This window comes from Anomaloglossus baeobatrachus, chromosome 11 (genome assembly GCF_048569485.1).
Source record: "Anomaloglossus baeobatrachus isolate aAnoBae1 chromosome 11, aAnoBae1.hap1, whole genome shotgun sequence".
Taxonomy (NCBI): Eukaryota; Metazoa; Chordata; class Amphibia; order Anura; family Aromobatidae; genus Anomaloglossus; species Anomaloglossus baeobatrachus.
The window spans coordinates 15,572,263-15,596,566 of record NC_134363.1 but is presented as its reverse complement, the minus strand read 5'-3'; the positions used below and the strand labels follow the sequence as shown (position 1 = coordinate 15,596,566).

Genomic DNA, 24,304 nt, shown 5'->3' with positions numbered 1-24,304 from the left:
GTTTGACATGCACAAGAGTGTGCTTGCATCACTTCCTGGTCTGGTGGAATGCAAGAAGTGTTGCGCATGCACCGTGGTGACTCACTATTGTCACACCTGGACTGGATAGAGTACATACCATGGGAAGATTGCATCGTTCCTATCTCCCAGCTTTCACACTTATAGGAAACATGTATATTTAGAGTAGACACCGATACCTGATGTGGCACCGATGGAGAGCTGGGCGAAAGGGCCTCTTTGTATTTCTTAACAGATTGGACTTAATGTTCCTGCTTTTCTACCCCTGATGAAGCTCCAAGACAAAGGGCAGGAACACATTGAGACTAAACCCTATGACCGGATTCTGTAGATACTGCATCACTCAAGACTAAGATGAGTATTGTTACGGGGGGCTGTCTGATAATAACCTAAAGGAGTATCAGACAGTCAGGGTCCACCGTGCAAAGACTCTGCTGCAGACTATGGCAGAGTGCAATACCTCTGTTAACTCACAGAAGGATATAATAAGTAAGTAAAGCAATTCCTCCCTTACTTGGAGGGTGTGTGCAATGATCTCTGTTAATAATCACAGAGACAAAGGCAATGTGTGCGAAATGGCACCTACCTAGGTCCGCTCTTCTAGTGGTGCAAAAGAGACGAACAGCAGCGTAAGCCGCACAAAGCTCCTACCTGCGTTCGCTCCACTAGTGTGCGAGGACACGAACCACTAGATATGGCACCTGCCTAGGTCCGCTCTTCTAGTGGTGCAAAAGAGATGAACAGCAGCATAAGCCGCACAAAGCTCCTACCTCTGTTCGCTCCCCTAGTGTGCGAGGATACGAACAACTGCCAGATGCAGTATAAGGAACGTTACCCTAGCGGCAACGTCCACCTACGAGTCGAACCACAAGGCCCAGCCAGACCATGTTCCTCAGGCACCTGCCTATGTCCGCTCCCCTAAGAGGTAAGGATACGGACAGCAGCCGAAGCTGTAAGGTATAAGAACGCTACCCTGCCGGTAGCGCTCACCTAGCATAGACAGAGGAATGCCTAGAGGAACGCGCACAGAGCGTCTACTCTTATGCATGAACCAAGAGGACTGAGCGCCATGCGGCGTGTGTCAGGGTCTTATATAGACTCTGTGCCTCATCCAAGATGGAGGACACCAGAGCCAATCCGCTGCCAGAACGATAGGAGTGACGTCATGCTGGCCTATCACCGAGCAAGGCGTCACAAGCACATGACCAGCGACCAATCGGCATAGAAGGTGTCAGAGACATGTGACCTCGTGTCAGCGATGATGTCACCCGCACATGTGCAATGGCTCCAAGATAGGACTTAGTCTCCGGCGCTCGCACATGTGCAGTAGCAAGAAATCTGGACTTAGTCTCCAGCGCTCGCACATGTGCAGTAGCAAGAAATCTGGACTTAGTCTCCAGCGCTCGCACATGTGCAGTAGCAAGAAATCTGGACTTAGTCTCCAGCGCTCGCACATGTGCAGTAGCAAGAAATCTGGACATAGTCTCCAGTGCTTGCAGCAACCGTAACAGTACCTCCCCCTCAAGGGCCCCCCTCCAGGTGACGCAGGTAATCGGCAACTAAGTCGGGAGCATGGACAGCCTCCTCAGGCTCCCAAGAGCGATGTTCCGGGCCGTAACCCTCCCAATCTATCAAGAAGAACCTGCGCCCTCTAACCATCTTAGAACCAACTATGGCTCGTACCTCATAGCTAGAGCGAGAGGAATCAGAGGCAGGAGAGTGCACTTCACGAGCGTGAGGTAAAATAGCTGGCTTTAGCAGTGAGACATGGAATTTGTCATGAATCCTAAGATGGACGGGTAACTTCAATTGTTAGACTACAGGATTTACCTGTCGAAGAACCTCATAAGGACCCAGGAAGCGAGGAGCAAATTTGACAGAGCTCACTCTGAGTCTCACGTGTTTTGCAGAGAGCCACACAAAGTCCCCTGGAGAAAAGACAGGAGCCGGGCGACGAAACCGATCGGACACCGTCTTCATACGGTCCTTAGCTGCTTGGATCGACTCTTGAGTCCGATCCCAAACCTCTCTGGCATTAGTTGCCCAGTCGGCCACAAGAGGAGGAGGTGCAGCAGTGGGAAACGGTACCGGTACCCTAGGGTGTTGCCCATTATTGAGTATGAACGGTGTCTGCCCAGTGGCCTCAGCCAGCGAATTGTTAAGGGCAAATTCTGCCCAGGGTAGGAGGGAGGACCATTTATCGTGATTCTCAGCAACAAAGTGTCGAAGGTATATAATCATAGATTGATTGGTACGCTCAACCAAACCATTGGTCTCCGGATGGTATGCCGAAGAGAGATTCAACTCAATTTGCAGAAGGCTACAAAGATCTCGCCAGAAACGGGAAGCAAATTGCGGGCCTCTATCACAAATGATACAATCTGGCATCCCGTGAAGCCTAAAGACATGCTTGAGGAATAGTTTGGCTAGTACCCTGGAAGATGGGATTCTCGATAACGGTACGAGATGAACCATCCGGGAGAAATGGTCCGTAATGACCCACACAAATCTATGTCCCTGTGAACATGGAAGATCACCCACAAAGTCCATGCCTACCACCTCCCATGGTCTATCTGGCACTGGTAAAGGATGCAAGAGCCCAGCCGGTCTCTGCCGTAATGGACGGTTGCGAGCACACGAGTAGCAGGAACCGACATATCTCTTGACGTGGCTGGCTAAGTGTGGCCACCAATACCACCTCTCCAGTAACTCTCGTGTCCGCCTAATACCAAAATGCCCACCCACCTTTGAGGTGTGGGCCCATGACAGTATATCATTCTGTCGATCAGGCGGAACAAAGGTCTTGCCCGGTGGGATTTGGTCTAACGTCACAGGGGAGAGCGTATGAAAAACCCTGGAGGGAAGGATAAGATGAGGTTCGTCAATCTCTTCCTGGGTAGAAAGCATAGAGCGAGACAGGGCGTCTGCCTTGTTATTCTTACTCCCAGACAGATAGTTGATGGAGAAGTGAAAGCGGGAGAAAAACAAGGACCAGCGGGCTTGGCGAGGATTCAGACGCTGAGCGGTTTGTAAGTACGTCAGATTCTTATGGTCTGTATAGACCTGGAAAGGATGTTTCACTCCTTCCAGCAAGTGACGCCACTCCTCCAAGGCTAATCTCAAGGCGAGCAGTTCCCTATCCCCAATGGTATAGTTTCTCTCTGCCGGTGAAAAGGTTTTAGCAAAGAAGAAACACGGCCTTTTTCTACCTGCACCGTTCTTTTGATACAAGACCGCACCGGCACCCACTGAAGAGGCATCAACCTCTAAGAGGAAGGGCTTACTCTCATCGGGTCTTTGAAGAACGGGAGCAGTTGAAAAGTGTCTTTTTACTGCCTCAAAAGCCTGAGATGTCTCAGTAAACCAGGCTTTGGGATTAGCACCTTTCTTAGTCAAGGCCACCAAAGGGGCCACCAAAGTAGAAAAATGGGGTATGAACTGCCTGTAATAATTTATGAATCCTAAGAAGCGTTGCACCGCCTTCAAGGAATGAGGTTCGGACCATTGCAGGACAGCAGAGAGCTTCACAGGATCCATAGCCAGGCCCTCTTGTGAGATAATGTAACCCAAAAAAGGCAATGAGGACTGCTCGAATACACATTTCTCGAGTTTAGCAAACAGTGAGTGCTCCCTTAAACGGGAAAGGACACGAACGACATCCTGACGATGAGTCTCCAGATCAGGAGAAAAAATCAGGATGTCGTCCAGATACACCACTACTGAGGATAACAGTAAATCCCTGAACACATCGTTTACGAAGTCCTGAAATACTGCGGGTGCATTACATAACCCAAAAGGCATGACGAGGTATTCATAGTGACCGTCTCGGGTGTTAAAAGCGGTCTTCCATTCGTCACCCTTTCGAATTCGTACCAAGTTATACGCACCCCGCAGATCCAACTTCGTAAAAACTTGAGCTCCTCTCAGTCTGTCAAAGAGCTCCGAAATGAAAGGTAATGGGTATTTGTTCTTTATTGTGATTGCGTTGAGACCCCTGTAATCTATGCAGGGACGCAAATCACCCTCTTTCTTCTGAACAAAGAAAAACCCAGCTCCCGCGGGAGAGACAGACTTACGAATGAACCCCTTCTCTAAACTCTCTCTTATATAGGTCGACATGGCCTCTGACTCAGGTATCGACAGGGGGTAAACCCTGCCTTTAGGTGGAACCGAACCTGGGATAAGTTCTATGGCACAGTCATACGGCCTATGGGGTGGAAGAACCTCAGCACCCTGTTTGGAGAACACGTCAGCGAAATCCAGATAGGGTGTAGGTATGGGAGAGAGATCAGTAGATGCAACCGCAATGACCTTAGGTGGTAAGGGAAGACATCGGGACTGACATTTCGAACCCCAACTAATAATGCTGTCAGACTCCCAGTCAATGTGAGGAGCATGAGTCCGAAGCCATGGGAGACCAAGAAGGACGTCGTCTATACCCTCAGGCAAAACAAGAAAAGAAATCTCTTCTATGTGACCCTGAGACAGGGAAAGGCGCAAGGGAACTGTCCTCAATGTAATGGAGTCAGACAACATAGTTCCATTAACAACACGGACAGGAATAGGCGCCTCTAACATGATAGAGGGAATATTGTGTCCCTTTACAAATCCTGAGGACACAAAAGTCCCGTCAGCTCCGGAATCCACAAAAGCCATAATAGGCCATGTATTCTCAGATAACGAGAGCTGACCTGGGACACAACACTTAGAGGGTGCAGAAGACGTCTCTAGTAACCCCCTCTAATGGTTACTAGGCCAGGGAGTTTCCCTGACAACTAGGACACTTGTTGGCATAGTGCCCAGCCTGACGACATACGTAACATATAGGAGGACCAGACTTGCGTAGTCTGGAAGACGTATGACCTAACTCCATAGGAGTGGGAGATGTTTCAGATGCTGAGGAAGATGGTAGTGGACCCTCAACAACTGGAATAGCCCGATGCTTAGGGCGTGAGGAAGAGACCTCGAGTCTACGTTCCTTATGGCGTACATCGATCCTCGTTGCTACTGTGATCAAGTCCTCCAGAGAAGCAGGGACCTCACGAGTAGCAAGAGCATCCTTGACATAGCCTGCCAACCCTCTCCAGAAGATAGGAATCAACACCTTCTCTGGCCAATCTAGTTCTGCCACCAGAGTTCTAAAAGCAATGGCATAAGAACTAGTGGATAACGAACCCTGAGATAGATCTAACAGTCTCAGGGCCGCATCATGGGTAACCTGCGGACCCATGAATACCGCCTTAAGAGCATCAAGAAAGTCTTGATGTCTCAGAGTAACCACATCAGAGCGCTCCCATAGGGGAGTCGCCCATTCTAAGGGTTTGTCCTGAAGTAAGGAGATGATAAAGCCTACTCTGGACCTCTCCGTAGAGAAGCGAGAAGAGTTGACCTCTAGGTGTATCTGACACTGACTAATGAAACCACGACATGATCTGGCATCGCCAGAATATCTGTTTGGCAGAGCAATTCGAGGATCATGTGCAGATGTCCCCATGGTCTGAGGTTTATCCTCTATACTCTTGAGCCGTGACTCAAGTACTTGTATGTAACGGTGTAACTGCTGATATTCTGCCATAACTGCCAGACCCTTGGCTCAGTTCTAATGTTACGGGGGGCTGTCTGATAATAACCTAAAGGAGTATCAGACAGTCAGGGTCCACCGTGCAAAGACTCTGCTGCAGACTATGGCAGAGTGCTATACCTCTGTTAACTCACAGAAGGATATAATAAGTAAGTAAAGCAATTCCTCCCTTACTTGGAGGGTGTGTGCAATGATCTCTGTTAATAATCACAGAGACAAAGGCAATGTGTGCGAAATGGCACCTACCTAGGTCCGCTCTTCTAGTGGTGCAAAAGAGACGAACAGCAGCGTAAGCCGCACAAAGCTCCTACCTGCGTTCGCTCCACTAGTGTGCGAGGACACGAACCACTAGATATGGCACCTGCCTAGGTCCGCTCTTCTAGTGGTGCAAAAGAGACGAACAGCAGCATAAGCCACACAAAGCTCCTACCTCTGTTCGATCCCCTAGTGTGCGAGGATACGAACAACTGCCAGACGCAGTATAAGGAACGTTACCCTAGCGGCAACGTCCACCTACGAGTCGAACCACAAGGCCCAGCCAGAATATGTGCCTCAGGCACCTGCCTATGTCCGCTCCCCTAAGAGGTAAGGATACGGACAGCAGCCGAAGCTGTAAGGTATAAGAACGCTACCCTGCCGGTAGCGCTCACCTAGCATAGACAGAGGAATGCCTAGAGGAACGCGCACAGAGCGTCTACTCTTATGCATGAACCAAGAGGACTGAGTGCCATGCGGCGTGTGTCAGGGTCTTATATAGACTCTGTGCCTCATCCAAGATGGAGGACACCAGAGCCAATCCGCTGCCAGAACGACAGGAGTGACGTCATGCTGGCCTATCACCGAGCAAGGCGTCACAAGCACATGACCAGCGAGCAATCGGCATAGAAGGTGTCAGAGACATGTGACCTCGTGTCAGCGATGATGTCACCCGCACATGTGCAATGGCTCCAAGATAGGACTTAGTCTCCGGCGCTCGCACATGTGCAGTAGCAAGAAATCTGGACTTAGTCTCCAGCGCTCGCACATGTGCAGTAGCAAGAAATCTGGACTAAAGGCCCCATCACACACAGAGATAAATCTTTGGCAGATCTGTGGTTGCAGTGAAATCATGGACATATTGTTCCATTTGTACACAGCCACAAACCTGGCACTGATTGTCCACAATTTAACTGCAACCACAGATCTGCCGCAGATTTATCTGTGTGTGGGACAGGGCCTTTAGTCTCCAGCGCTCGCACATGTGCAGTAGCAAGAAATCTGGACATAGTCTCCAGTGCTCGCAGCAACCGTAACAAGTATACAGGGATGTCTTAGGGAGTGTACACATCTATATTGTTAGTTTATTGTTTTCACAAGGGACATTTGCACTTTAGAATAGTTTGATGTGCTATGAACTATTGAGTTTAGGCATATTTATGTGGATATATTATTGGCTGCAAAGATGTACACTGTAATATGACAGGTATTGTTATTATGACTGGATAACCCTTATCCATTACAAAATAATTTTGCATCTTTAAATGAGAGGCAATTTCTCTGCAGATCTATTTTCCTCCATCAAAATTGTTTACAATAATTTACACCACTTCTACGAATGGTTAATTAAGGACTAGGGATGATTGAATACCTCAAATATTCGGAAACGCACATATTCGCCGAATAGGTCACTGCTGTTTGACTATTTGCGAATATTCGATGTGCAATGTTAGTCTAACGGGAAACCCGAATAGTTGCTGAATAGCAACTATTCGGGCTTCCCATAGACTGACATTGCGCATTGAATATTCACATAGCGGCGACCTCTTCGGCGGAAATTCTTGAAGCCGAATATTGCCGAATATTTGTGATATTCGATCATCCCTATTAAGGACCAAAGCAAAGTCAGATGACAAAAAGTAGAAAGTAGGGGGGGCATTTGTTTATTAGTATTATGGTGCTAACCCCTGTGGAAAGATAAGGACAAACAAATACAGTAAGAGATAGGAGAGCTATTTCTGACCTTCTACCTCTTTCTCCTTACACTATATAAACTTTAAATCATCTTTCACCGACTTTGGGTATTTTTCTTAACGATAGACATAAAAGTTAAATCTAATCGAAATATTTTCTTCTTTTCGTCTTCTATCTCTAATTGTACCTTAACTTTGACAATTTCTAATTACAATTTTATATATTGTGTGTAGCTCTATAACTTTCTAAATTCTACTTTTCTCAAATTGTTTTTTACTTTTCAAGGATCTTTCAAAACTACTAAAAAATATCTTCACTTGTATATGGGAATGTAGTGGGCATTCTCTGTGACACTGTGGAAAAAAGGAGTTGTATTCATTACATACTGGTAATAGTGGGAGTCGTCTTTATCCCTTAACGACCGTGGGCTGTAACATTACATCCTAACCCAATGATTGATTGCTCTCAGTGAGAGAAACAAAATTAAAATGTTGTAGTTGTGATACCTTTTAATGGCTAACTAAAATAAAATATGATGTTATAAAGCAAGCTTTCGAGACATCTCAGGTCTCTTCCAAGATGTCTCGAAAGCTTGCTTTATAACATCATATTTTATTTTTATTTTTATTTTAGTTAGCCATTAAAAGGTATCACAACTACAAAATTTTAATTTTGTTTCTCTCACTGAGAGCAAGCAATCATTTTTCAACTGGCTAATACGGTACCAAAATCTTTTTCTTTCATCCTAACCCAACATACAGTAATCACCTGCGGCTGCTGCAGGCAGCCGGCAGCGATCCACTTTTTTTATTTTACCATCAATCTTGCCATATAAGGGATTGTTTTTGCAGGACGAGTTAAAAGTACAACTCGTCCCATAAAAACAAGCCCTTATATGAGAAGATTGAAGGAAAAATAAAAAAAGTTACGGCTCTCGGAATAAGGGGAGCAAAAACAAAAAATGAAAAACGGAAAATTGGCTGGGGGTGATGGGGATTTTATATCAGAATTGATACCTCTTGTTCTAACTCCTCCAACAGGTGGTGGAACAAATTTATGTGACAGGTATGAACCTGTTGGGAGACTCTTTAAAAAGAACAAAAAAACTAGTGATGTTTATTTGGAAAAAATGAAAACATTAATTTAAATGTGTAAATGATAAATTACTGTTCTTTTAACAGTGTGATCTAATATTTGACACTTTGTAATAAATTTTATCAAAAGAATATGCTTTTTTCTCCACTTACACTACTCTTCCTTCTTTCTCTCAAACTCGTTATTTACTTGGAAAAATAGGATGAGGGAGGGAGCATATTTGCAAAGAAAAGAAAAGCAGCTAAGCTCACCATAGAGGAATGGACATAACAAAGGGCGCGGAGCACGGAATGATTCAGTCCGGTTCCTGAGCAGTACAATCCAAGTTAGAAAAAAGCCAACATCCACCAATGATCTTCATAAAAAGTTTTGCTTTAATTATTACACAAATTTAAAACTTAGACTCTGTCCGGTCTACGCATGTCGGTCAGAAGTGCACTTAATCATGACACAAAACATTATGTTTTCCTTTTGTCATGATTAAGAGCACTTCTGCTTGAAACGCATAGACCAGACAGAGTCTATGTTTTGAATATATAGAATAAAAAAAGCGAAGGTTTTTATGAAGAATATTGGCAGATGTTGGCTTTTTTCTAACTTCTATCATATTGCAGCTGCCTACTCAATTATATGGACTAACGAGAGCATACATAGAAGACATTGAGTCAAGGGATAGGCAAAGGGAGACATTAGCAGATATCACCCCCGGGCTGGTTTCACAGAAATCCTGTCCAGTATATAATTAATTCCCTACTGCTGTTGCTTTATAGTAAGTAACCTCACGACAGAACTGCATTCACAGCTACACTGCTCAGTATTTTTGTAAAATGTCCTTTTTGGTATTGCTTCTGATCATGCACTACACTGAGACAAAGGTGCAGAAATATTTTATGTTTTTGAGCTGTGTATGGGAAAATTTCATAGCTACTAGTACAACTAGAAGCTTAAAAACAAGTGAAAATTAGAGATATAGCCTGCAGAGGGGAAAACTGGTAAAAAATACGGAACTTACGTCAAATAAAGGCCATCAAAGTGGTTGACTTTTCTACACACATGCCGGCTTATTCTGATGTCATCCTACATTACAAGTTCTATTTAAGGATAAAAGTTTGTTTCAAAGTCTCCAGTCATTCTATGTGACTGCCCGCTGTCGACAACAACACCGGAGAATCCTGACAGTGTGCGGTGCACGGACTATGAAGATTCATTAGTCCAAAGTAAAAAAGAGTTAACGTAGACTTTTTAATCACAAACCTGAACAACCCCTTTATTCATTAAGGCATCAAAATGAGAAAACATATTGCTCAGTGAATATTTATTGAAGATTTCGGATAATCACATGGTAATTTAAAGCAAAAGATATCAAATGTTTTTTTCTTCTCTTTGATATGTTGACCAGACCATAATTCTTATGCTAGAAAATTGATCTAAAATTTGTGATTGCTGGCATACTACAGTTTTCAATGTGACAACAATATTACTATGTTTTGCTGTAACTACTTACAAATAAGCCCCAACCACCAACTAAAAAGCCAGAAATAATGTAGTTTTCCCAAATAAATGTTATATTTCGTATCCTACAAAGACAGTTGTAATTTGGACAGATCGGAGGAAAATAATTGAAATTGAAAGAGAATAATTCCTTGATTAATTCTTTCAGTTTTTTTGAAGATTCTTGGATTTTAACGGAGCATCTAACATTTCAGGTATCCCCTGTGTATTTCTTCTAACCCAATGTTGCTGTCAAGGTTGTTTCGGCAGGTGTCATTATTTACACATCCTTTGCCAGAGTAATTTGTGTCTTTCTCATCTATTGAAATAAAAACATCAGTCAATATTTGGTAACGAAAAATATTCACACTTTTGTTTAATACAATGTGAGGCCCCCTTCACACGTCCGTGAATAACATGTGTTTTTCACGGCTGTGTTGAAGGTGCGTATGGCCCATTTCTATGCCAAGATTTGTGTTCTCCGTGTGCTTTCAGTCATAGCACATGGAGAGCAGGAACTTTTTACTCACCCGGCCCTGACGCTACTGTTTCTGCTGCTGATGTTTCTGGCGCTGCTGTGTCCAACGCTTCTGTCTCTGGTGCTGCTGCTTCCAGGTCCGGTGCAGGGATTATGCAATAAGCATAATAAGTGGGACCAAGAAGCAAGCGACAGGCTCACCGAAGAGAACAGTGCTGGAGACAGGTGAGTATAGAAAATCATTTTATTTCATAGACTTGTGTTTTCTCCGGTACATGTCACATTGATGTCTCGCTGATCATATCAGTGTCTGGACCATGTGACATCATTGCTGCCAGAGAAAAACGGACTTGTCTCTGTGAAGAACTCACCGACACACATGTGTTACATACGGACACATGATCCTTGTGAAAACATTGATGTTTGTGCAGACCAATTGATTTTAAATTGCCTGTGTATGTACGTGTCTCCGGAACAGATCAAAACTGTCATCATATTATGAGGCATCAACCGGCTGCATTGTAAATGGCCGGTATGTTTTGTAAAAGCGTTGGTGCTCTGCATTGTGAAGTTGGCTGGGACTTTTGGTTCCACGGATTGCATTACTTGCAGAGTCATGGTTGTAAGTTGGGAAAGGTGTGTGAGGCTGATTAAACACTCCTTACCATCTGTGGGTGTGACTCCAAGGGTTAAAGCAATCCTGTGTTTCTGAGGCAGGAGCAGTGTGTGTGCTTGCAGCAGAGTCTGAGAACAGAAGCAGGGTGTTTTCTCTGCTTAGGATACCTTCTGGAGAAGGTATGGGCTAGAAAGTCCATGTGTAAAGCTTGGCTGGAGTCAGGGGGGACCTGGTAAGGACACTATCCACCTTCAGAGAAAGGTAACCAGGATTTAATCTAGTGTCTGAATACTGACAAGGGTCAGGGATACTGGTGTGGGAAATCCAACAGTGTTTTGACTTTATGATATGTGTTGGTCTTTGCTGAGAAAGCAAAGGAACGGCATCTTTTGTGTTATGTGACCCGGTAAAGTTTATGAAGCTGTAAATATCCGTCCTTTCCTCAATTCGCAATCTACAAAAATGCTAGTGCATGCCCTAATAATCTCCCGCCTCGATTACTGTAACATCCTCCTCTGTGGCCTCCCTGCTAACGCACTCGCCCCTCTCCAATCCATCCTTAATTCTGCTGCCCGACTGATCTACCTCTTGCCTCAATACCACCCTGCTTCTCTCTGCAAGTCCCTCCATTAGCTCCCAATCTTCCACCGTATCCAATTCAAACTACTAACACTGACCTACAAAGCCGTCCATAAGCTGTCTTTTCCGTATATCTCTGAACTAATCTCCCACTACACTCCAAAACGTCACCTCCGGCCCTCCCAAGATCTCCTTCTCTCCTCCTCTCTCATTCACTCCTCACGCAACCGACTCCAAGACTTCTCCAGAGCATCCCCAGTCTTCTGGAGCTCACTGCCTCAACATGTCAGACTATCTGCTACCTTTGCAAGCTTCAAACGGAACCTGAAACCTCATCTGTTCAGAAATGCCTATAATCTACAATGACCTGACTGCTTGACCACCATGCGGAGCTGCCGGCCGACCACCATGTGGAGCTGCCACCCGACCTACACCCCACCTACTGTCTCCTCCCCAAAATCCTATAGAATGTGAGCCCGCAAGGGCAGTGTCCTCTTCCCTCTGTACTATTCTGTCTACTGTAACTTGTATATGTATTCTGTATGTAACCCCCTTCTCATGCACAGAACCATGGAATTAATGGTGCTCTATAAATAAAAAAGAATAAAAAATAATAATAATAAATAAACCAAATGGACTGTTAAAGTGAAAAATTGCTCCGGGGTGCTTTACTCTTGCTACATGATGCGTGGTTCCCCATACGTTTGGGGCACACGTCGTCACAATATGCACTGGAATCACTGACGTGTGAAGGGGGCCTTAATGGAAGCTAAAATGTTTCAATTTTTTGAATATTCCCAAAATCTGTATACACAAAACAGTAAAATGTTTTATTTGAGACTAATGAATATTTTAAGTTGCAATAATTTTTATCTTACATGCGTTTGAGCAAAAAGATAATTTGTTTACAAAATATTTATACAAATTTAAGAAAAAAATTGCTCACATTGAATCCTCAAAGTTGCCCTGTAGTCAATACATCGGTCCATGGATCCAGTGCAGTTTATCTCCTTGTCAGTCTTACATTCCTCTAAAGTGCCGACACAGAGGGAGAATGGACATTTTACACCATTTGGTGTTGGATCCTCTTTAGGAACTGTAGAAATAAGCTCAATTATTGTTTAAATTATTATCTCAAAAGAGCTATAACTTATGATCAAGAAAACATGTTAATGTAATTCCAATACATTAGTATTTTTTGTTTTTTGTCATAAAAAGTAACTTTCTTCTTTCCTTTTTTTGATAACATATAGCATCTTTTTGTATGAGTCAAACATAATCTAAACTTAAATTTGGCAAAATTTCTTCTGAATTTCTACCTCTAAATAAGTAGTTTTTCATTTACTGAGAGGACATTCAGATGTCATTGACAGAGATCAACCAGTTTGTCGGATGGTAACAAGTAGAGATGGCCAAATCGAGCATAAGTGACCAAATCAAAAAAACTAAAATTTTCCCCAAATTTTACAAAATTTTTCAAATTTAGCAACGTGATAGTGGATCAGATGCCTTTTTACTGAATTAATTTGTTGGCTGGAAATTTGTTAAATAATATTGTACATTTTACTTACCTTCCCAATCCCCTCACCTTACTCTTTATGCCATTACTACTGCTCTTAGAAGGCCTCATGGTTGGCTTCTTTCAGATTTGTGGGGGGAAATACATATCCTTGATGTAAAGGATCTACATTTTTTGGCCTCACTGGCATCAGCTTAGAAAGAAGTGAAGACCACAATGCAGGACTCAGGAGCTAAGGCAATAACATTGTAAGGTTTAAAGGGAACCCATCACCAAGTTTTCCCCTTGTGATCTGCGGCCACCATCAGTGAGCTCTTATTTATTGTGTAGCGCCCTTGAACCCCTCAGGGCACTACTAGGTACTGCATCCTGGCAAAGATGCAGGTCTACCCCTAGGGACCTTGAAGATCAGTGCCGCTACCACCAAAACACATAACATCCCCAGTTCCCACTCCCTATTAGGGATGATTGACTAGTCCGGGACCCAATGGATGGCCGCCCAGAGGTGGAGCCAGTCCAGTCCACAATACGGCAACCCGGTGGAAAGGGACAGACAGACAGAACATCAGGAGAGTCCGGTAGTGACAGTTGAAGGGGACGGACGTAGCTCAAGATGGGGTTGTGTAACAGTCATCTAGGTGGCGTAGAAGAGTGGTTGCCAGGGAGGGTACAGCAAGGTACCTTTGAAACCAGAGCACGGAAACCCACAAGTGACATCACGATATAAACTCTAAAATCCCCTGTATATAATCCCTTTTAAAAAGCATCCCCCAGGGTCCCGGGATCGGGCATCGGCCATTACACAACCATGACACATCATCCCCGTACATATATGGCCCATGACTGAGTACCCCATATCCCTAAGCGGCACAAAAGCATTCCAGAATACTGTATATAAGAGACCAGGCCACTCTATAAATTATGAAAAACACTTTGATTATACTCACCTAGGGGGTGGTCCGGTCCGATGGGGGTTGCGGCTCTCCAGTCCAGCGCCTTTTCTCAGCGGTGATCTCCGTCCTCCTTCCGATGCCCATGTTCATGACGCATCCTATGTCATCCACACTAGCCAGCATTGAGATCCCGCACAGGTGCACTTTGATCTGCCCTGCTTAAGACAGATCAAAGTATTGTAGTGCACATGTGCGGGCAGTTTTTAACCTTTCTTCGTGCCTGCATATTGCAGTACTTTGATCTTCCCTTAGCAGGGCAGATCAAAGTGGGCCTGTGCAGGTCTGTAATGCCGGCTTAGGCTGAATAGAAGGAGGATTGGGATCTCAGCAGAGTGGAGGTGCTGGACCAGAAAGCAGTTACACTCGTTGGACCGGACCGCCTTAACGTGTGAGTATTATAAAAGTGTTTTTTGTTCTACATTGTGGTCTGGGCTCTTATATACAGAATTCTAGAATGCTACATATGGCCTAAAACACACTTCCGCATAAAAAACGTCCGTGTGACACGGTCCGTTTTTCGGGTCCGTGTTCCGTTTTTTGGGGGCATTTCTCCGGTACGTATGGCATCCATGTGATGGCGTATGCGAGCCGTGTGTACGTGTAAAATGTCTGTGTTTGTGTGTAAAATGCCCGTGTATGTGTACGTGGAATGTCCGTGTGGAATCTCCGTTTTTGTGTTGCACAATGTCGTTGATACATGTCGGCTGACAGCAGACAGAGTTGCGCAATGAGAATGAACTCGGGTGAACTTCACCCGACTTCATTGTCATGCCGCGGCTCTGTCTGTGTGCCGCGTACTGATTAGCGGTCACCTGTGAAGGATTCACCAGTGACCGCTAATCCCCCGAGTGACTGAAGTGAGTGGCCCTCTCTCATACTTACCGCTCCCCGATCACCAGCGCGGTGAGGAACAGCTGTGCAGAGAATACGCGGCAACAATTACTTTGAATATGCCGGCCGCTCATTAATCAATCTCGTATTCCCTGCTTTCCCCACCCACAGACGCCTGTGATTGGTTGCAGTCAGACATGCCCCCCATGCTGAGTGATAGGTGTCTCACTGCACCCAATCACAGCAGCCGGAGCTTACTGATGGTGGGCATAGCTTATTGTTTACAAATCTAGTAACAGGTTTCCTCATTTTTTATGCAGTATGAAGAGTTAGAAGAACTGAAAACTGGAATGGATGACAGATCTAACAACATTGTAAGGCATCAGGTATGCGTGTAGTGCTAGGTTTTCACGTTTAGATTTTTTTACGCAGTTCTTGAAGTGAAAGCCATAAATAGAAAACAGTTGTAGACTTTGTGCATGCAGAGTTTTTGAAAGAGAAACTGATAACAGAGAGTAGTAGAGAATGGGTTTCACAGCCGCGCCAAAAGACTACTGGATTCTTCTCAGATTAATGTTTCTTTTATTTCATAACAGGTCAAGTCTACGCGTTTCAGGAGAACACAGCTCCCTTCTTCAGGACAAACCAGCAAAAAATCATCAAATCTTTTTGCTGGTTTGTCCTGAAGAAGGGAGCTGTGTTCTCCTGAAACGCGTAGACTTGACCTGTTATGAAATAAAAGAAACATTAATCTGAGAAGAATCCAGTAGTCTTTTGGCGCGGCTGTGAAACCCATTCTCTACTACTCTCTGTTATCTGCCTCATGGGGACTGCTGCCGGGACTTGGTGTTACATGCTGCTATAGGTGTTGTGACTGTCACAACCCGAATTGGTGGGTAGGATTATTCTTTGCTTCACCCTATATATATTGGGGTAAGACCCTATTGCGCTTTCTTTTTCCACAATTTTCACTCATATGAAAGAGAAACTGGGCAGAAACTGAGAGAAAGTATTTGAATCCTTCCCAAAAATGCAAAAACAAGGTTTTGCTCAGTTTCCTCTCCGAAAACTCCCCACAAAAACTCTCTGTGCACATAGCTATAAAGAGAGACTGAAATTTCCCTTTCTGAATCCATTTCTGACTTCAAAAATTGCCAAAAATGTGACTTCCTCCTTTGAGAGGTTAATAAAATAAATGTTCTTATTTTTTAACTTCTTATTTTACTTTAATATTTTTGGTTTGAGGTCTACAGAGAAACCTCAAAAATGACAATTTTTTTAACTCAGATTAATTTATTCAGACCAAAGTGAATCTGCAAACTGGTTTGAGAAAATCTGTTTGAAAAAAAATTGACAATCGCAAAAAATTTGCGTAAACTGTACATAAATAGAAATGACTGGACCCGTTAAAGTTTAGTTCAGCGGGTTCATCTGTACTTTAGATAGAGTTCGATATTGGACTCAGACTTGACCTTAACAACAATTGAAGTCACTACTTGGGCAGTTTGGCTCTCTACCCAAATGCAGCCAGCCATAAACAGAGCACTTCAGGGGGAGGGAAGGAGTGGGTTTTCCATTTTTTTGTACACACTACATCCGATCATGCTGTTTTAAACCCCAGTGAGAGCCATTTAAAGGGAACCTGTCAGCAGATTTAGGGCCTATAAGCTATGGTGCTGCGCCAGCAAGTGTGCATGACGTAGGACGCATCATGCACACAAGCTTTAGAAGGAGGACGAAGATGGCCAAAAGAGGAGGCGCCGGAGAAAGGAGACACCCATCTGGCCCAACTCCACTGCAGTGACCGGTTTAGGTGAGTGCTATAAAGTGATGTATGTGTTCTACACAGCACCTGGGCTCTTTTATATAGCATGTTAGAATGCTGTATATAAGAGCCCACTGGTGGTGACCGCAGCTTATAGGCCCCAAATCTGCTGACAGGTTCCCTTAAACACTGCAAGCGGCTGACAGGGGAACTTTGCACGTTGCTACATCACTACTGTGATATCGTCAGGGTCAAATCGAAAGTTACACACATCCGGCGCCGGTAACAACATCGCAAGGTGTAAAGCCTAGATGCGTCGATAAACGATCGCAAAAGCGTCAAAAATCGGTGATCTGTGTAGCGTCAGTCATTTTCATAATGTCACACCAATAGGAGGTACGATGCTGTTCCTAGTTCCTGCGGTAGCACACAAAGCTGTGTGTGAAGCCACAGGAGCGAGGAACATCTCCTTACCTGCCTCCACCGGCGAAAGGAAGGAGGTGGGCGGGATGTTTACGTCCCGCTGATCTCCGCCCCTCTGCTTCTATTGGCCGCCTGCTGAATAACGTCGCTGTGACGCTACACGACCTGCCCCTTTAGGAAGAATTCGGGTCACTTGCCAGAGCGACGTCGCAGGGCAGGTAAGTGCTTGTGAAGCTGCCCTAGCGATAATGTTCGCTACGGCAGCTATCAGAAGATATCGCATGTGTGATGGGGGCGGGTACTATTGCGCTTGGCATCGCTAGCCGATGCTAGCGATGTTGCAACTTGCAAAGTACCCCTTAGCCAAGCACCAAACATATCCGAGCACAATGATGCATCTGCAAGTGGTTCGAATATGTAAAGCATCCGAACTCTGAACCCAAAATCTATTGTTTCTTTTAAAGTCTGTGTTTGATATGAACAACAAACACTGAACCTTGGGTTGGCCCATCTCTATGCATAATTTCCCATTCAAATGGTCATTTTTCCCAGACAGAAGTTTTTTTTCATGTTATCATATACAGATGTATCCTTTAGATGTCTGAGGTTTTTGTGGATGAGGGGTTTTGCAAAAAATAATGGAGATAAGTCTGTCTTTGTAAAGTCAGTGATCAAAATTGCTCATTGATGTCTATAATTCTGGGAAAAAAATGGACATCACCTAAATGCCTTCGATATGCAATTTATGTGCTACGGTGCTATTGTTTTTTTTTAACAATGCAATGAGTAGAAATGTTTTAAACATATAAAAAGATCACTTTTGAAACCCTGAGGATATGTGCCCATGATCAGGACTCGTTCAGAATGCAGTGGGTCCTGACATGCGGGGCCGCGCATCTCTTCCGCAGGAGAATGCAGGAGACTGCAGCTAGCAGTACCCACGATCAGGATTTAGTGTGTTGCGGTCTCCTGCTTGTGTTCTCAATATGGAGGATGCAGGCAAATCCGCAGCAAACAATTGACATGCTACGGTCGGGAAAGACGCGCTGCAGGTCAGTGTTTGCTGCAGAAAAAAGAAGCACAGTGGGCACGGGATTTCTAGAAATCCATCCACTGTGCATGTACTGTACACCGCAGCGGTTTGGACACAGCTGATGTATGCTGCATCCAAACCACTGCAAACACTGATTGTGGGCACGCACCCTTATGATGAAAACACACACACACTGGCCGGACACTGATGAAAATCAATTAATACTTATGAAACCGGAAAACCATTGATGCCTGAATGAGGACTTGTATTGAGATTTTAGTCATTAGTTAGTTAATCCCTTATAATAATTATCATTACGACACTTACGTTCGTATACTTGATTGTTGCATAACTCTCCAGTGCAGCAATGCGTCCAAAAATAAAATTTCGCATTTTTCATTATTCCCGCGCCTTTGGTTTCACACAAAGTTTCATTGGCGCAACCTTTATAAAATGACTTAAACTCCTTTCCGACTGGAAAATAAGTAAGTAGACATTACTAAATCAGAAAAACTGAGATGGCGATACTGTATTTTTGGTAAAATGAAGAATTGACTTTACTCACCAACGTAATAGTATTGGGAGGCAACCATACATCGATCTCCAAGACATTCAGTTTCAGTCTCCAGACATGTTGTAGAGTTTCGGCACATGCACGAAATACATTTATAGGGAAAGACTGGAAAAAAGCAGACAATCCAGACACATTATATGGGAACATTCAGTGAGAGGAACTCAGGTGAATATAATAGTTGTCAATAGATTTATCTTTTTTATTTTCACAACTAGAAATCCTCAGACATTGGTCTTTGCCAACACTGATTCTTTGATTTTATACTTAACCAATAAAAAAGTATTAACCACTAAGAACTATCAAATTTTAAAACAAATCCCACTTTGCTGCATAAATGTATGGCCCTTTTTCATCTGTTTTAATTTACACATTCGGAGGCATTTTTAACTGTAGATTTGACTTTTGAGCTTAAAATATTGCAACTGGATTTATTAAGAATGTTACAATCTATTTGTAGTAGGCGTCTTAAAAATATTAGTTAATACCTACAATTAGACATGTAGTATAGTTCTCCTGACTAGATATATTGCTTACCTTTTGTGCAGGGTATTCCAGAAACTTTGGAATCCATTAATACTTAAGCTACTACCATGCCCTGCACACGACGTAAGGGATATAGCAAAGCTACTACCATGCCCTGGACACGAGTTAAGGGATATAGCTATTCAGGAGAACTATACTATATATATTTACTGATTTTAGCTATTTTTTTTACTACATCTATTACATATGAATACTTATTACAACTACTAAACAGCTACTACAATGCCCTGCACACGAGGTACGTGATATACAGTAGCTATTCAGGAGAACTATATTAAATTTCAATTTGGTTGGGGATTTTAAATAATATTTTTATTACACCTACTACATAGCTACTACAATGCCCTGCACAGGAGGTAAGTGATATAGCTATTTAGGAGAACTACATTACATTTCAATTTAGGGATTTTAGCTAATATTTTTATTACACCTACTACATAGCTACTATAATGCCCTGCACATGAGGTAAGTGATATAGCTATTCAGGAAAACTATATTACATTTCAATTTAGGAATTGTAGCTAATATTTTTACTACATCTATTACATATGAATACTTAAGCTACTATAATGCCCTGCACACAAGGTAAGTGATATAGCTATTCAGGAGAACTATATTACATTTTAATTTAGGGATTTCCGCTAATATTTTTATTACACCTACTACACAGCTACTACAATGCCCTGCACATGAGGTAAGTGACATAGCTATTCAGGAGAACTATATTACATTTCAATTTAGGGATTTTAACTAATATTTTTTTTATACCTACTACATAGCTACTACAATGCCCTGTACATGAGGTAATTGATATAGCTATTCAGGAAAACTATACTACATTTCAATTTGAAGATTTTAGCTAGTATTTGTATTACACCGACTACATATAAATACTAAAGCTACTACAACGCCCTGCACATGAGGTAAGTGATATAGCTAAGCTACTACAATGCCCTGCTTATGAGGTAAGTGAGATAGCTATTCAGGAGAATTATATTACATTTCAATTTGGAGATTTTAGCTAATCATTTTATTACACCTACTACATATTGGGATAGGGTCTTGGAAATGGGATTACTTCTTTAATGTGTTTGACTCATTTTGCAGGCAGCAATACACAGTCATACACAGAGACTACGAAAGGAAAATGGTGCTGAATGTTTAATTACACCGAAAACAAAAGTTATTTTAAATCAAAATACAAGCCTTTTAGTAAAACAAACCCCTAAATTTAATTGAGATTTAATGTTATTAGTCTTTTTTGAGTAAATGCTGCTTTACACACAGCGACATCGCTAGCGATGTCACTGGTGAAAGCACCCGCCCCCGTCGGTTGTGCTTCATGGGCAAATCGCTGCCCGTGGCGCAAAACATCGCTAACACCCTTCGCACATACTTACCTTCCTAGTGACGTCGCTGTGGCCAGTGAATTGCCTCCTTTCTAAGGGGGCGGTTCGTGCAGCGTCACAGCGGTGTCACTAAGCAGCCGCCCAATAGAAGCAGAGTGGCGGAGATGAGCGGCCGTAACATCCCGCCCACATCCTTTCTTCCTCATTGCCGACGGCTGCAGGTACAGTGATGTTCCTCGTTCTTGTGGTGTCACACGTAGCGATGTGTTCTGCCGCAGGAACGACAAACAACCGGCATCCTGCAACAGCAATGATATTTGGAAAATGAACGACGTGTCAACGATCAACGATTAGGTGAGTAATTTTGATCGTTAACGGTCGTTCCTGTGTTTCACACGCAACAACGTCGCTAACGAGGCCGGATGTGCGTCACAAATTCCGTGACCCCAACGACATCTCGTTAGCGACGTCGTTGCGTGTAAAGCCCCCTTAAATATTGATTCCGTGAAGCCACATTCAAAGTATAAAAAATGGGTTAAAACAAAAAACACACGACAGAAAGAGCTGGGTCGGCATGAGCACACAAGTGCATTTTTAATAGTTGTGTACATGTGAAGTTTTTGGACATACTGTATATTAAACCTCTAATGAAAAATGGCTTACAGATAAATCAGCACAGGGGTGTCTGTGTGTGATTAGGGCTCAGGAGCTAAGCTTTTTCTATAAATGGTGGATAGCGTCTGTTTTACACAGCTGGCATCTGTCTCTTAAAGTTAAAAAAGAAAAAAGTTTTTTCAGTCTACCAAACCAAGCTATATGTCAGGTCCATGTTTGATGCATTGAATCCAGGATAGACTTTCCCCGTAGGTTAATTGTAGATGAGGACGATTAGAGTCCTCACATGTGACTATTGAATTTGGTAAAGATACTGCACCATCATAATTATATATTCAATATCCGAAGGATATGGCAAAAAGTTCACTATCCATAAAAAGTTATTTTTATTATTAATTAATATAAAAAACATCTAGACACATCAATAATTAACAATAGAAAAGCAAAGGATCCAGAAGGTTCACAGGAACTCAGATAAGTACAGTTACAAGTTGGTCATGTCTTCCTTCAACAGTACATGTAATAATTACTATTTCAATTATGTTTATAATTAAAATGGTTTATTTATATAATAATTAGATGTCATAGACTATAAAAGACCCAATTAATTTAGTTAAACACAGTTACAAAAGTGAGACAAATATCTCCAATTAATAGGTTACATAAAAATTTAAATTCCCCTTCCCTGAAGAAGAAGGTAGAAACGCGCGTTGGGTGTTTATCTTATGGTACTTGGGAGCTCAGGTTCCAGCTTCCATCCACTGATCTCAGTATGCACAACCTTAATTAATTTATTATTGTTAATTATTGATGTGATTGGGTTTTTTTATATTAATTAATAGTAAAAATAACTTTTTAGGAATAGTTCACTTTTTTGCCTTATATACTGAATAAATTAATTGTAGATGAGATAGAAAAATTATATGCTTTAAAAAAAATCTTTAAAATTTTATTTTATTAAAAAATGATTAAAATTGACACATTTAAAATTTTACGTGTTTCAGAGCCTAAGAATAGCGGTTTCTTAATCATCCTTTGAAATTCTTTATAACTCAATTTTTCTAAAGAAGATTAAAAATGACACAAATTTAAAACTTACGTGTTTCAAACCCTAAGAATTATAGATCTATGATTAAGGAGTCATGGGTTCTGAAATGCGTAAGTTTTAAATTTGTAATTTTTAATCATTTTTAATAAAATCGAATTTTAAAGTTTTTTTAAGCAGACCACGGTGCTGGATTTTTTCTACCTCATCTACAATCTGTCTCTTAAAGCAGCTGCCCAAACAGAAATTGGATAACTCGTGTTATACACTTAGATTCCAAAGTCAATCACAGGCAATGGAATTTAAATGAAAAGCGATGAACTATCTGAAAGAAACAATATTAGTTTTTTATTTACAAATATATGTATATTGAGTGGCATTTAAATGGAGCATTTGGCAATTGTGCATATTATTATTATTATTATTATTATTTATTACTATTATAGTGCCATCAATTCCATGGCGCTTTACATGTGAAAGAGGTATACATAATAGGGACAAGTACAATATTCATAAACAATACAAGAGACAGACAGGTACAGGAGGACAGAGGTCCCTTCCCTCGGAGGGCTCACAGTCTACAAGGGATAGGTGAGGATACAGTAGGTCAGTGTAGAGCTGATTTTGCGGTGCTATATCAGACTGAGGGTTTTGGCAGGTTGTAGGCTTGTCGGAAGAGGTGGGTCTTCAGGTTCCTTTTGAAGCTTGTCAAGGTAGGCAAGAGTCTGATGTGTTGAGGCAGAGCATTCCAGAGTATGGGGGAGGCACTGGAGAAATCTTGGATGTGATTGTGGGAAGAGGAGATGAGAGGGGAGTAGAGATGGAGATCTTGTGAGGATCAAAGGTTATGTGCAGGTAAGTACCGGGAGACAAGGTCAGAGATGTAGGGAGGAGACAGGTTGTGGATAGCTTTGTAGGTCATGGTTAGGGTTTTGAACTGGAGTCGTTGGGCAATGGGAAGCCATTGAAGGGATTGGCAGAGAGGAGAGGTCGGGGAGTAGCGGGGACAGGTAGATTAGCCGGGCAGCATACTTTAGAATAGATTGTAGGGGTGCGAGACTGTTAGAAGGGAGGCCACAAAGCAGGAGGTTGCAATAATCCAGGTGGGAGATAATAAGGGCATGTACTAGGGTTTTTGAAGCTTCTTGGGAAAGGAATGTATGAATCCGAGAAATATTTTTGAGTTGGAGGCAGCATATGCACTGGGTCTCATTTTCCTGGTATGGAGGCATCACGGAGCACCAAAAGGGTAAGAGGGCAGGTGGGGGCAACAGAATTCCCCTATCCTTGACATCTTTATATTCTATTGAAGCTTAGCCATAAGCTGAATTTCATAGCAGACAATAATGTACATTATGTTAATTCATAAATGGGGATCTATTGACTAGCATTGAAGAACAAGTCATTAAAACTTGCAGCCACCCCTCATTGCACTATGTATATATGATGGGAAGAGGCTACACCAGTCTTACCTGAGCCGGCAAGAGCAGAGATTGTACAAAGCAAAGCCACCAGAGTCTTCATTGTGGATGATGGGTGGCTTCTCGGAGTCTGTTCGCCTCGTCTGGTTGTCTATACACAGGGATCGTATAAATACTTAGGGAAAGGTAAAGAAACTTAAATCACGGGATGGATGAGCTCACTCCTGTTTCTCTATTACACATGGGACGTTACAGGTATCTTTGGCAGGACATTCTCTCCTATTCAAAATGATTGGTGTTTCCAGGTAAGCATCTGATTACACAAATTATAAGGAATCCATCAGAAAATGAGTCAATGTGATCTTGCCAAAAATCAAATGTTTATCGTAAAACATATTTACAAAATGTGTTTAACTCCCTTGAAG

At 42.7% G+C, this 24,304-nt stretch overlaps 1 protein-coding gene across 1 annotated transcript; it reads right to left on the bottom strand.

The window, feature by feature from the left end:
* Nucleotides 1-9,942: 9,942 nt before the first annotated feature.
* On the bottom strand, nucleotides 9,943-24,037 carry LOC142256254 (phospholipase A2 inhibitor and Ly6/PLAUR domain-containing protein-like). Its single transcript, XM_075327830.1, has 5 exons — nucleotides 23,931-24,037; nucleotides 18,898-19,011; nucleotides 18,660-18,806; nucleotides 12,755-12,904; nucleotides 9,943-10,454 (listed from the first exon to the last, which is right to left on the bottom strand). The coding sequence occupies exons 1-5, from the start codon at nucleotides 23,980-23,982 to the stop codon at nucleotides 10,339-10,341; spliced, it is 579 nt and encodes a 192-aa protein (XP_075183945.1). The 5' UTR covers nucleotides 23,983-24,037; the 3' UTR covers nucleotides 9,943-10,338.
* Between the last annotated feature and the right edge of the window lie 267 nt (nucleotides 24,038-24,304).

Excerpts from the sequence above, each read along its gene's own strand:
- LOC142256254 (XM_075327830.1), bottom strand. The coding sequence starts at position 23,982 with ATGAAGACTCTGGTGGCTTTGCTTTGTACAATCTCTGCTCTTGCCGGC. Across the intron at positions 18,807-18,897 it reads CTCCCAATACTATTACGTTG|TCGGAAAGGAGTTTAAGTCA; the intron begins GTGAGTAAAGTC and ends CTTATTTTCCAG. Across the intron at positions 12,905-18,659 it reads CAACAATCAAGTATACGAAC|TTCCTAAAGAGGATCCAACA; the intron begins GTAAGTGTCGTA and ends TTATTTCTACAG.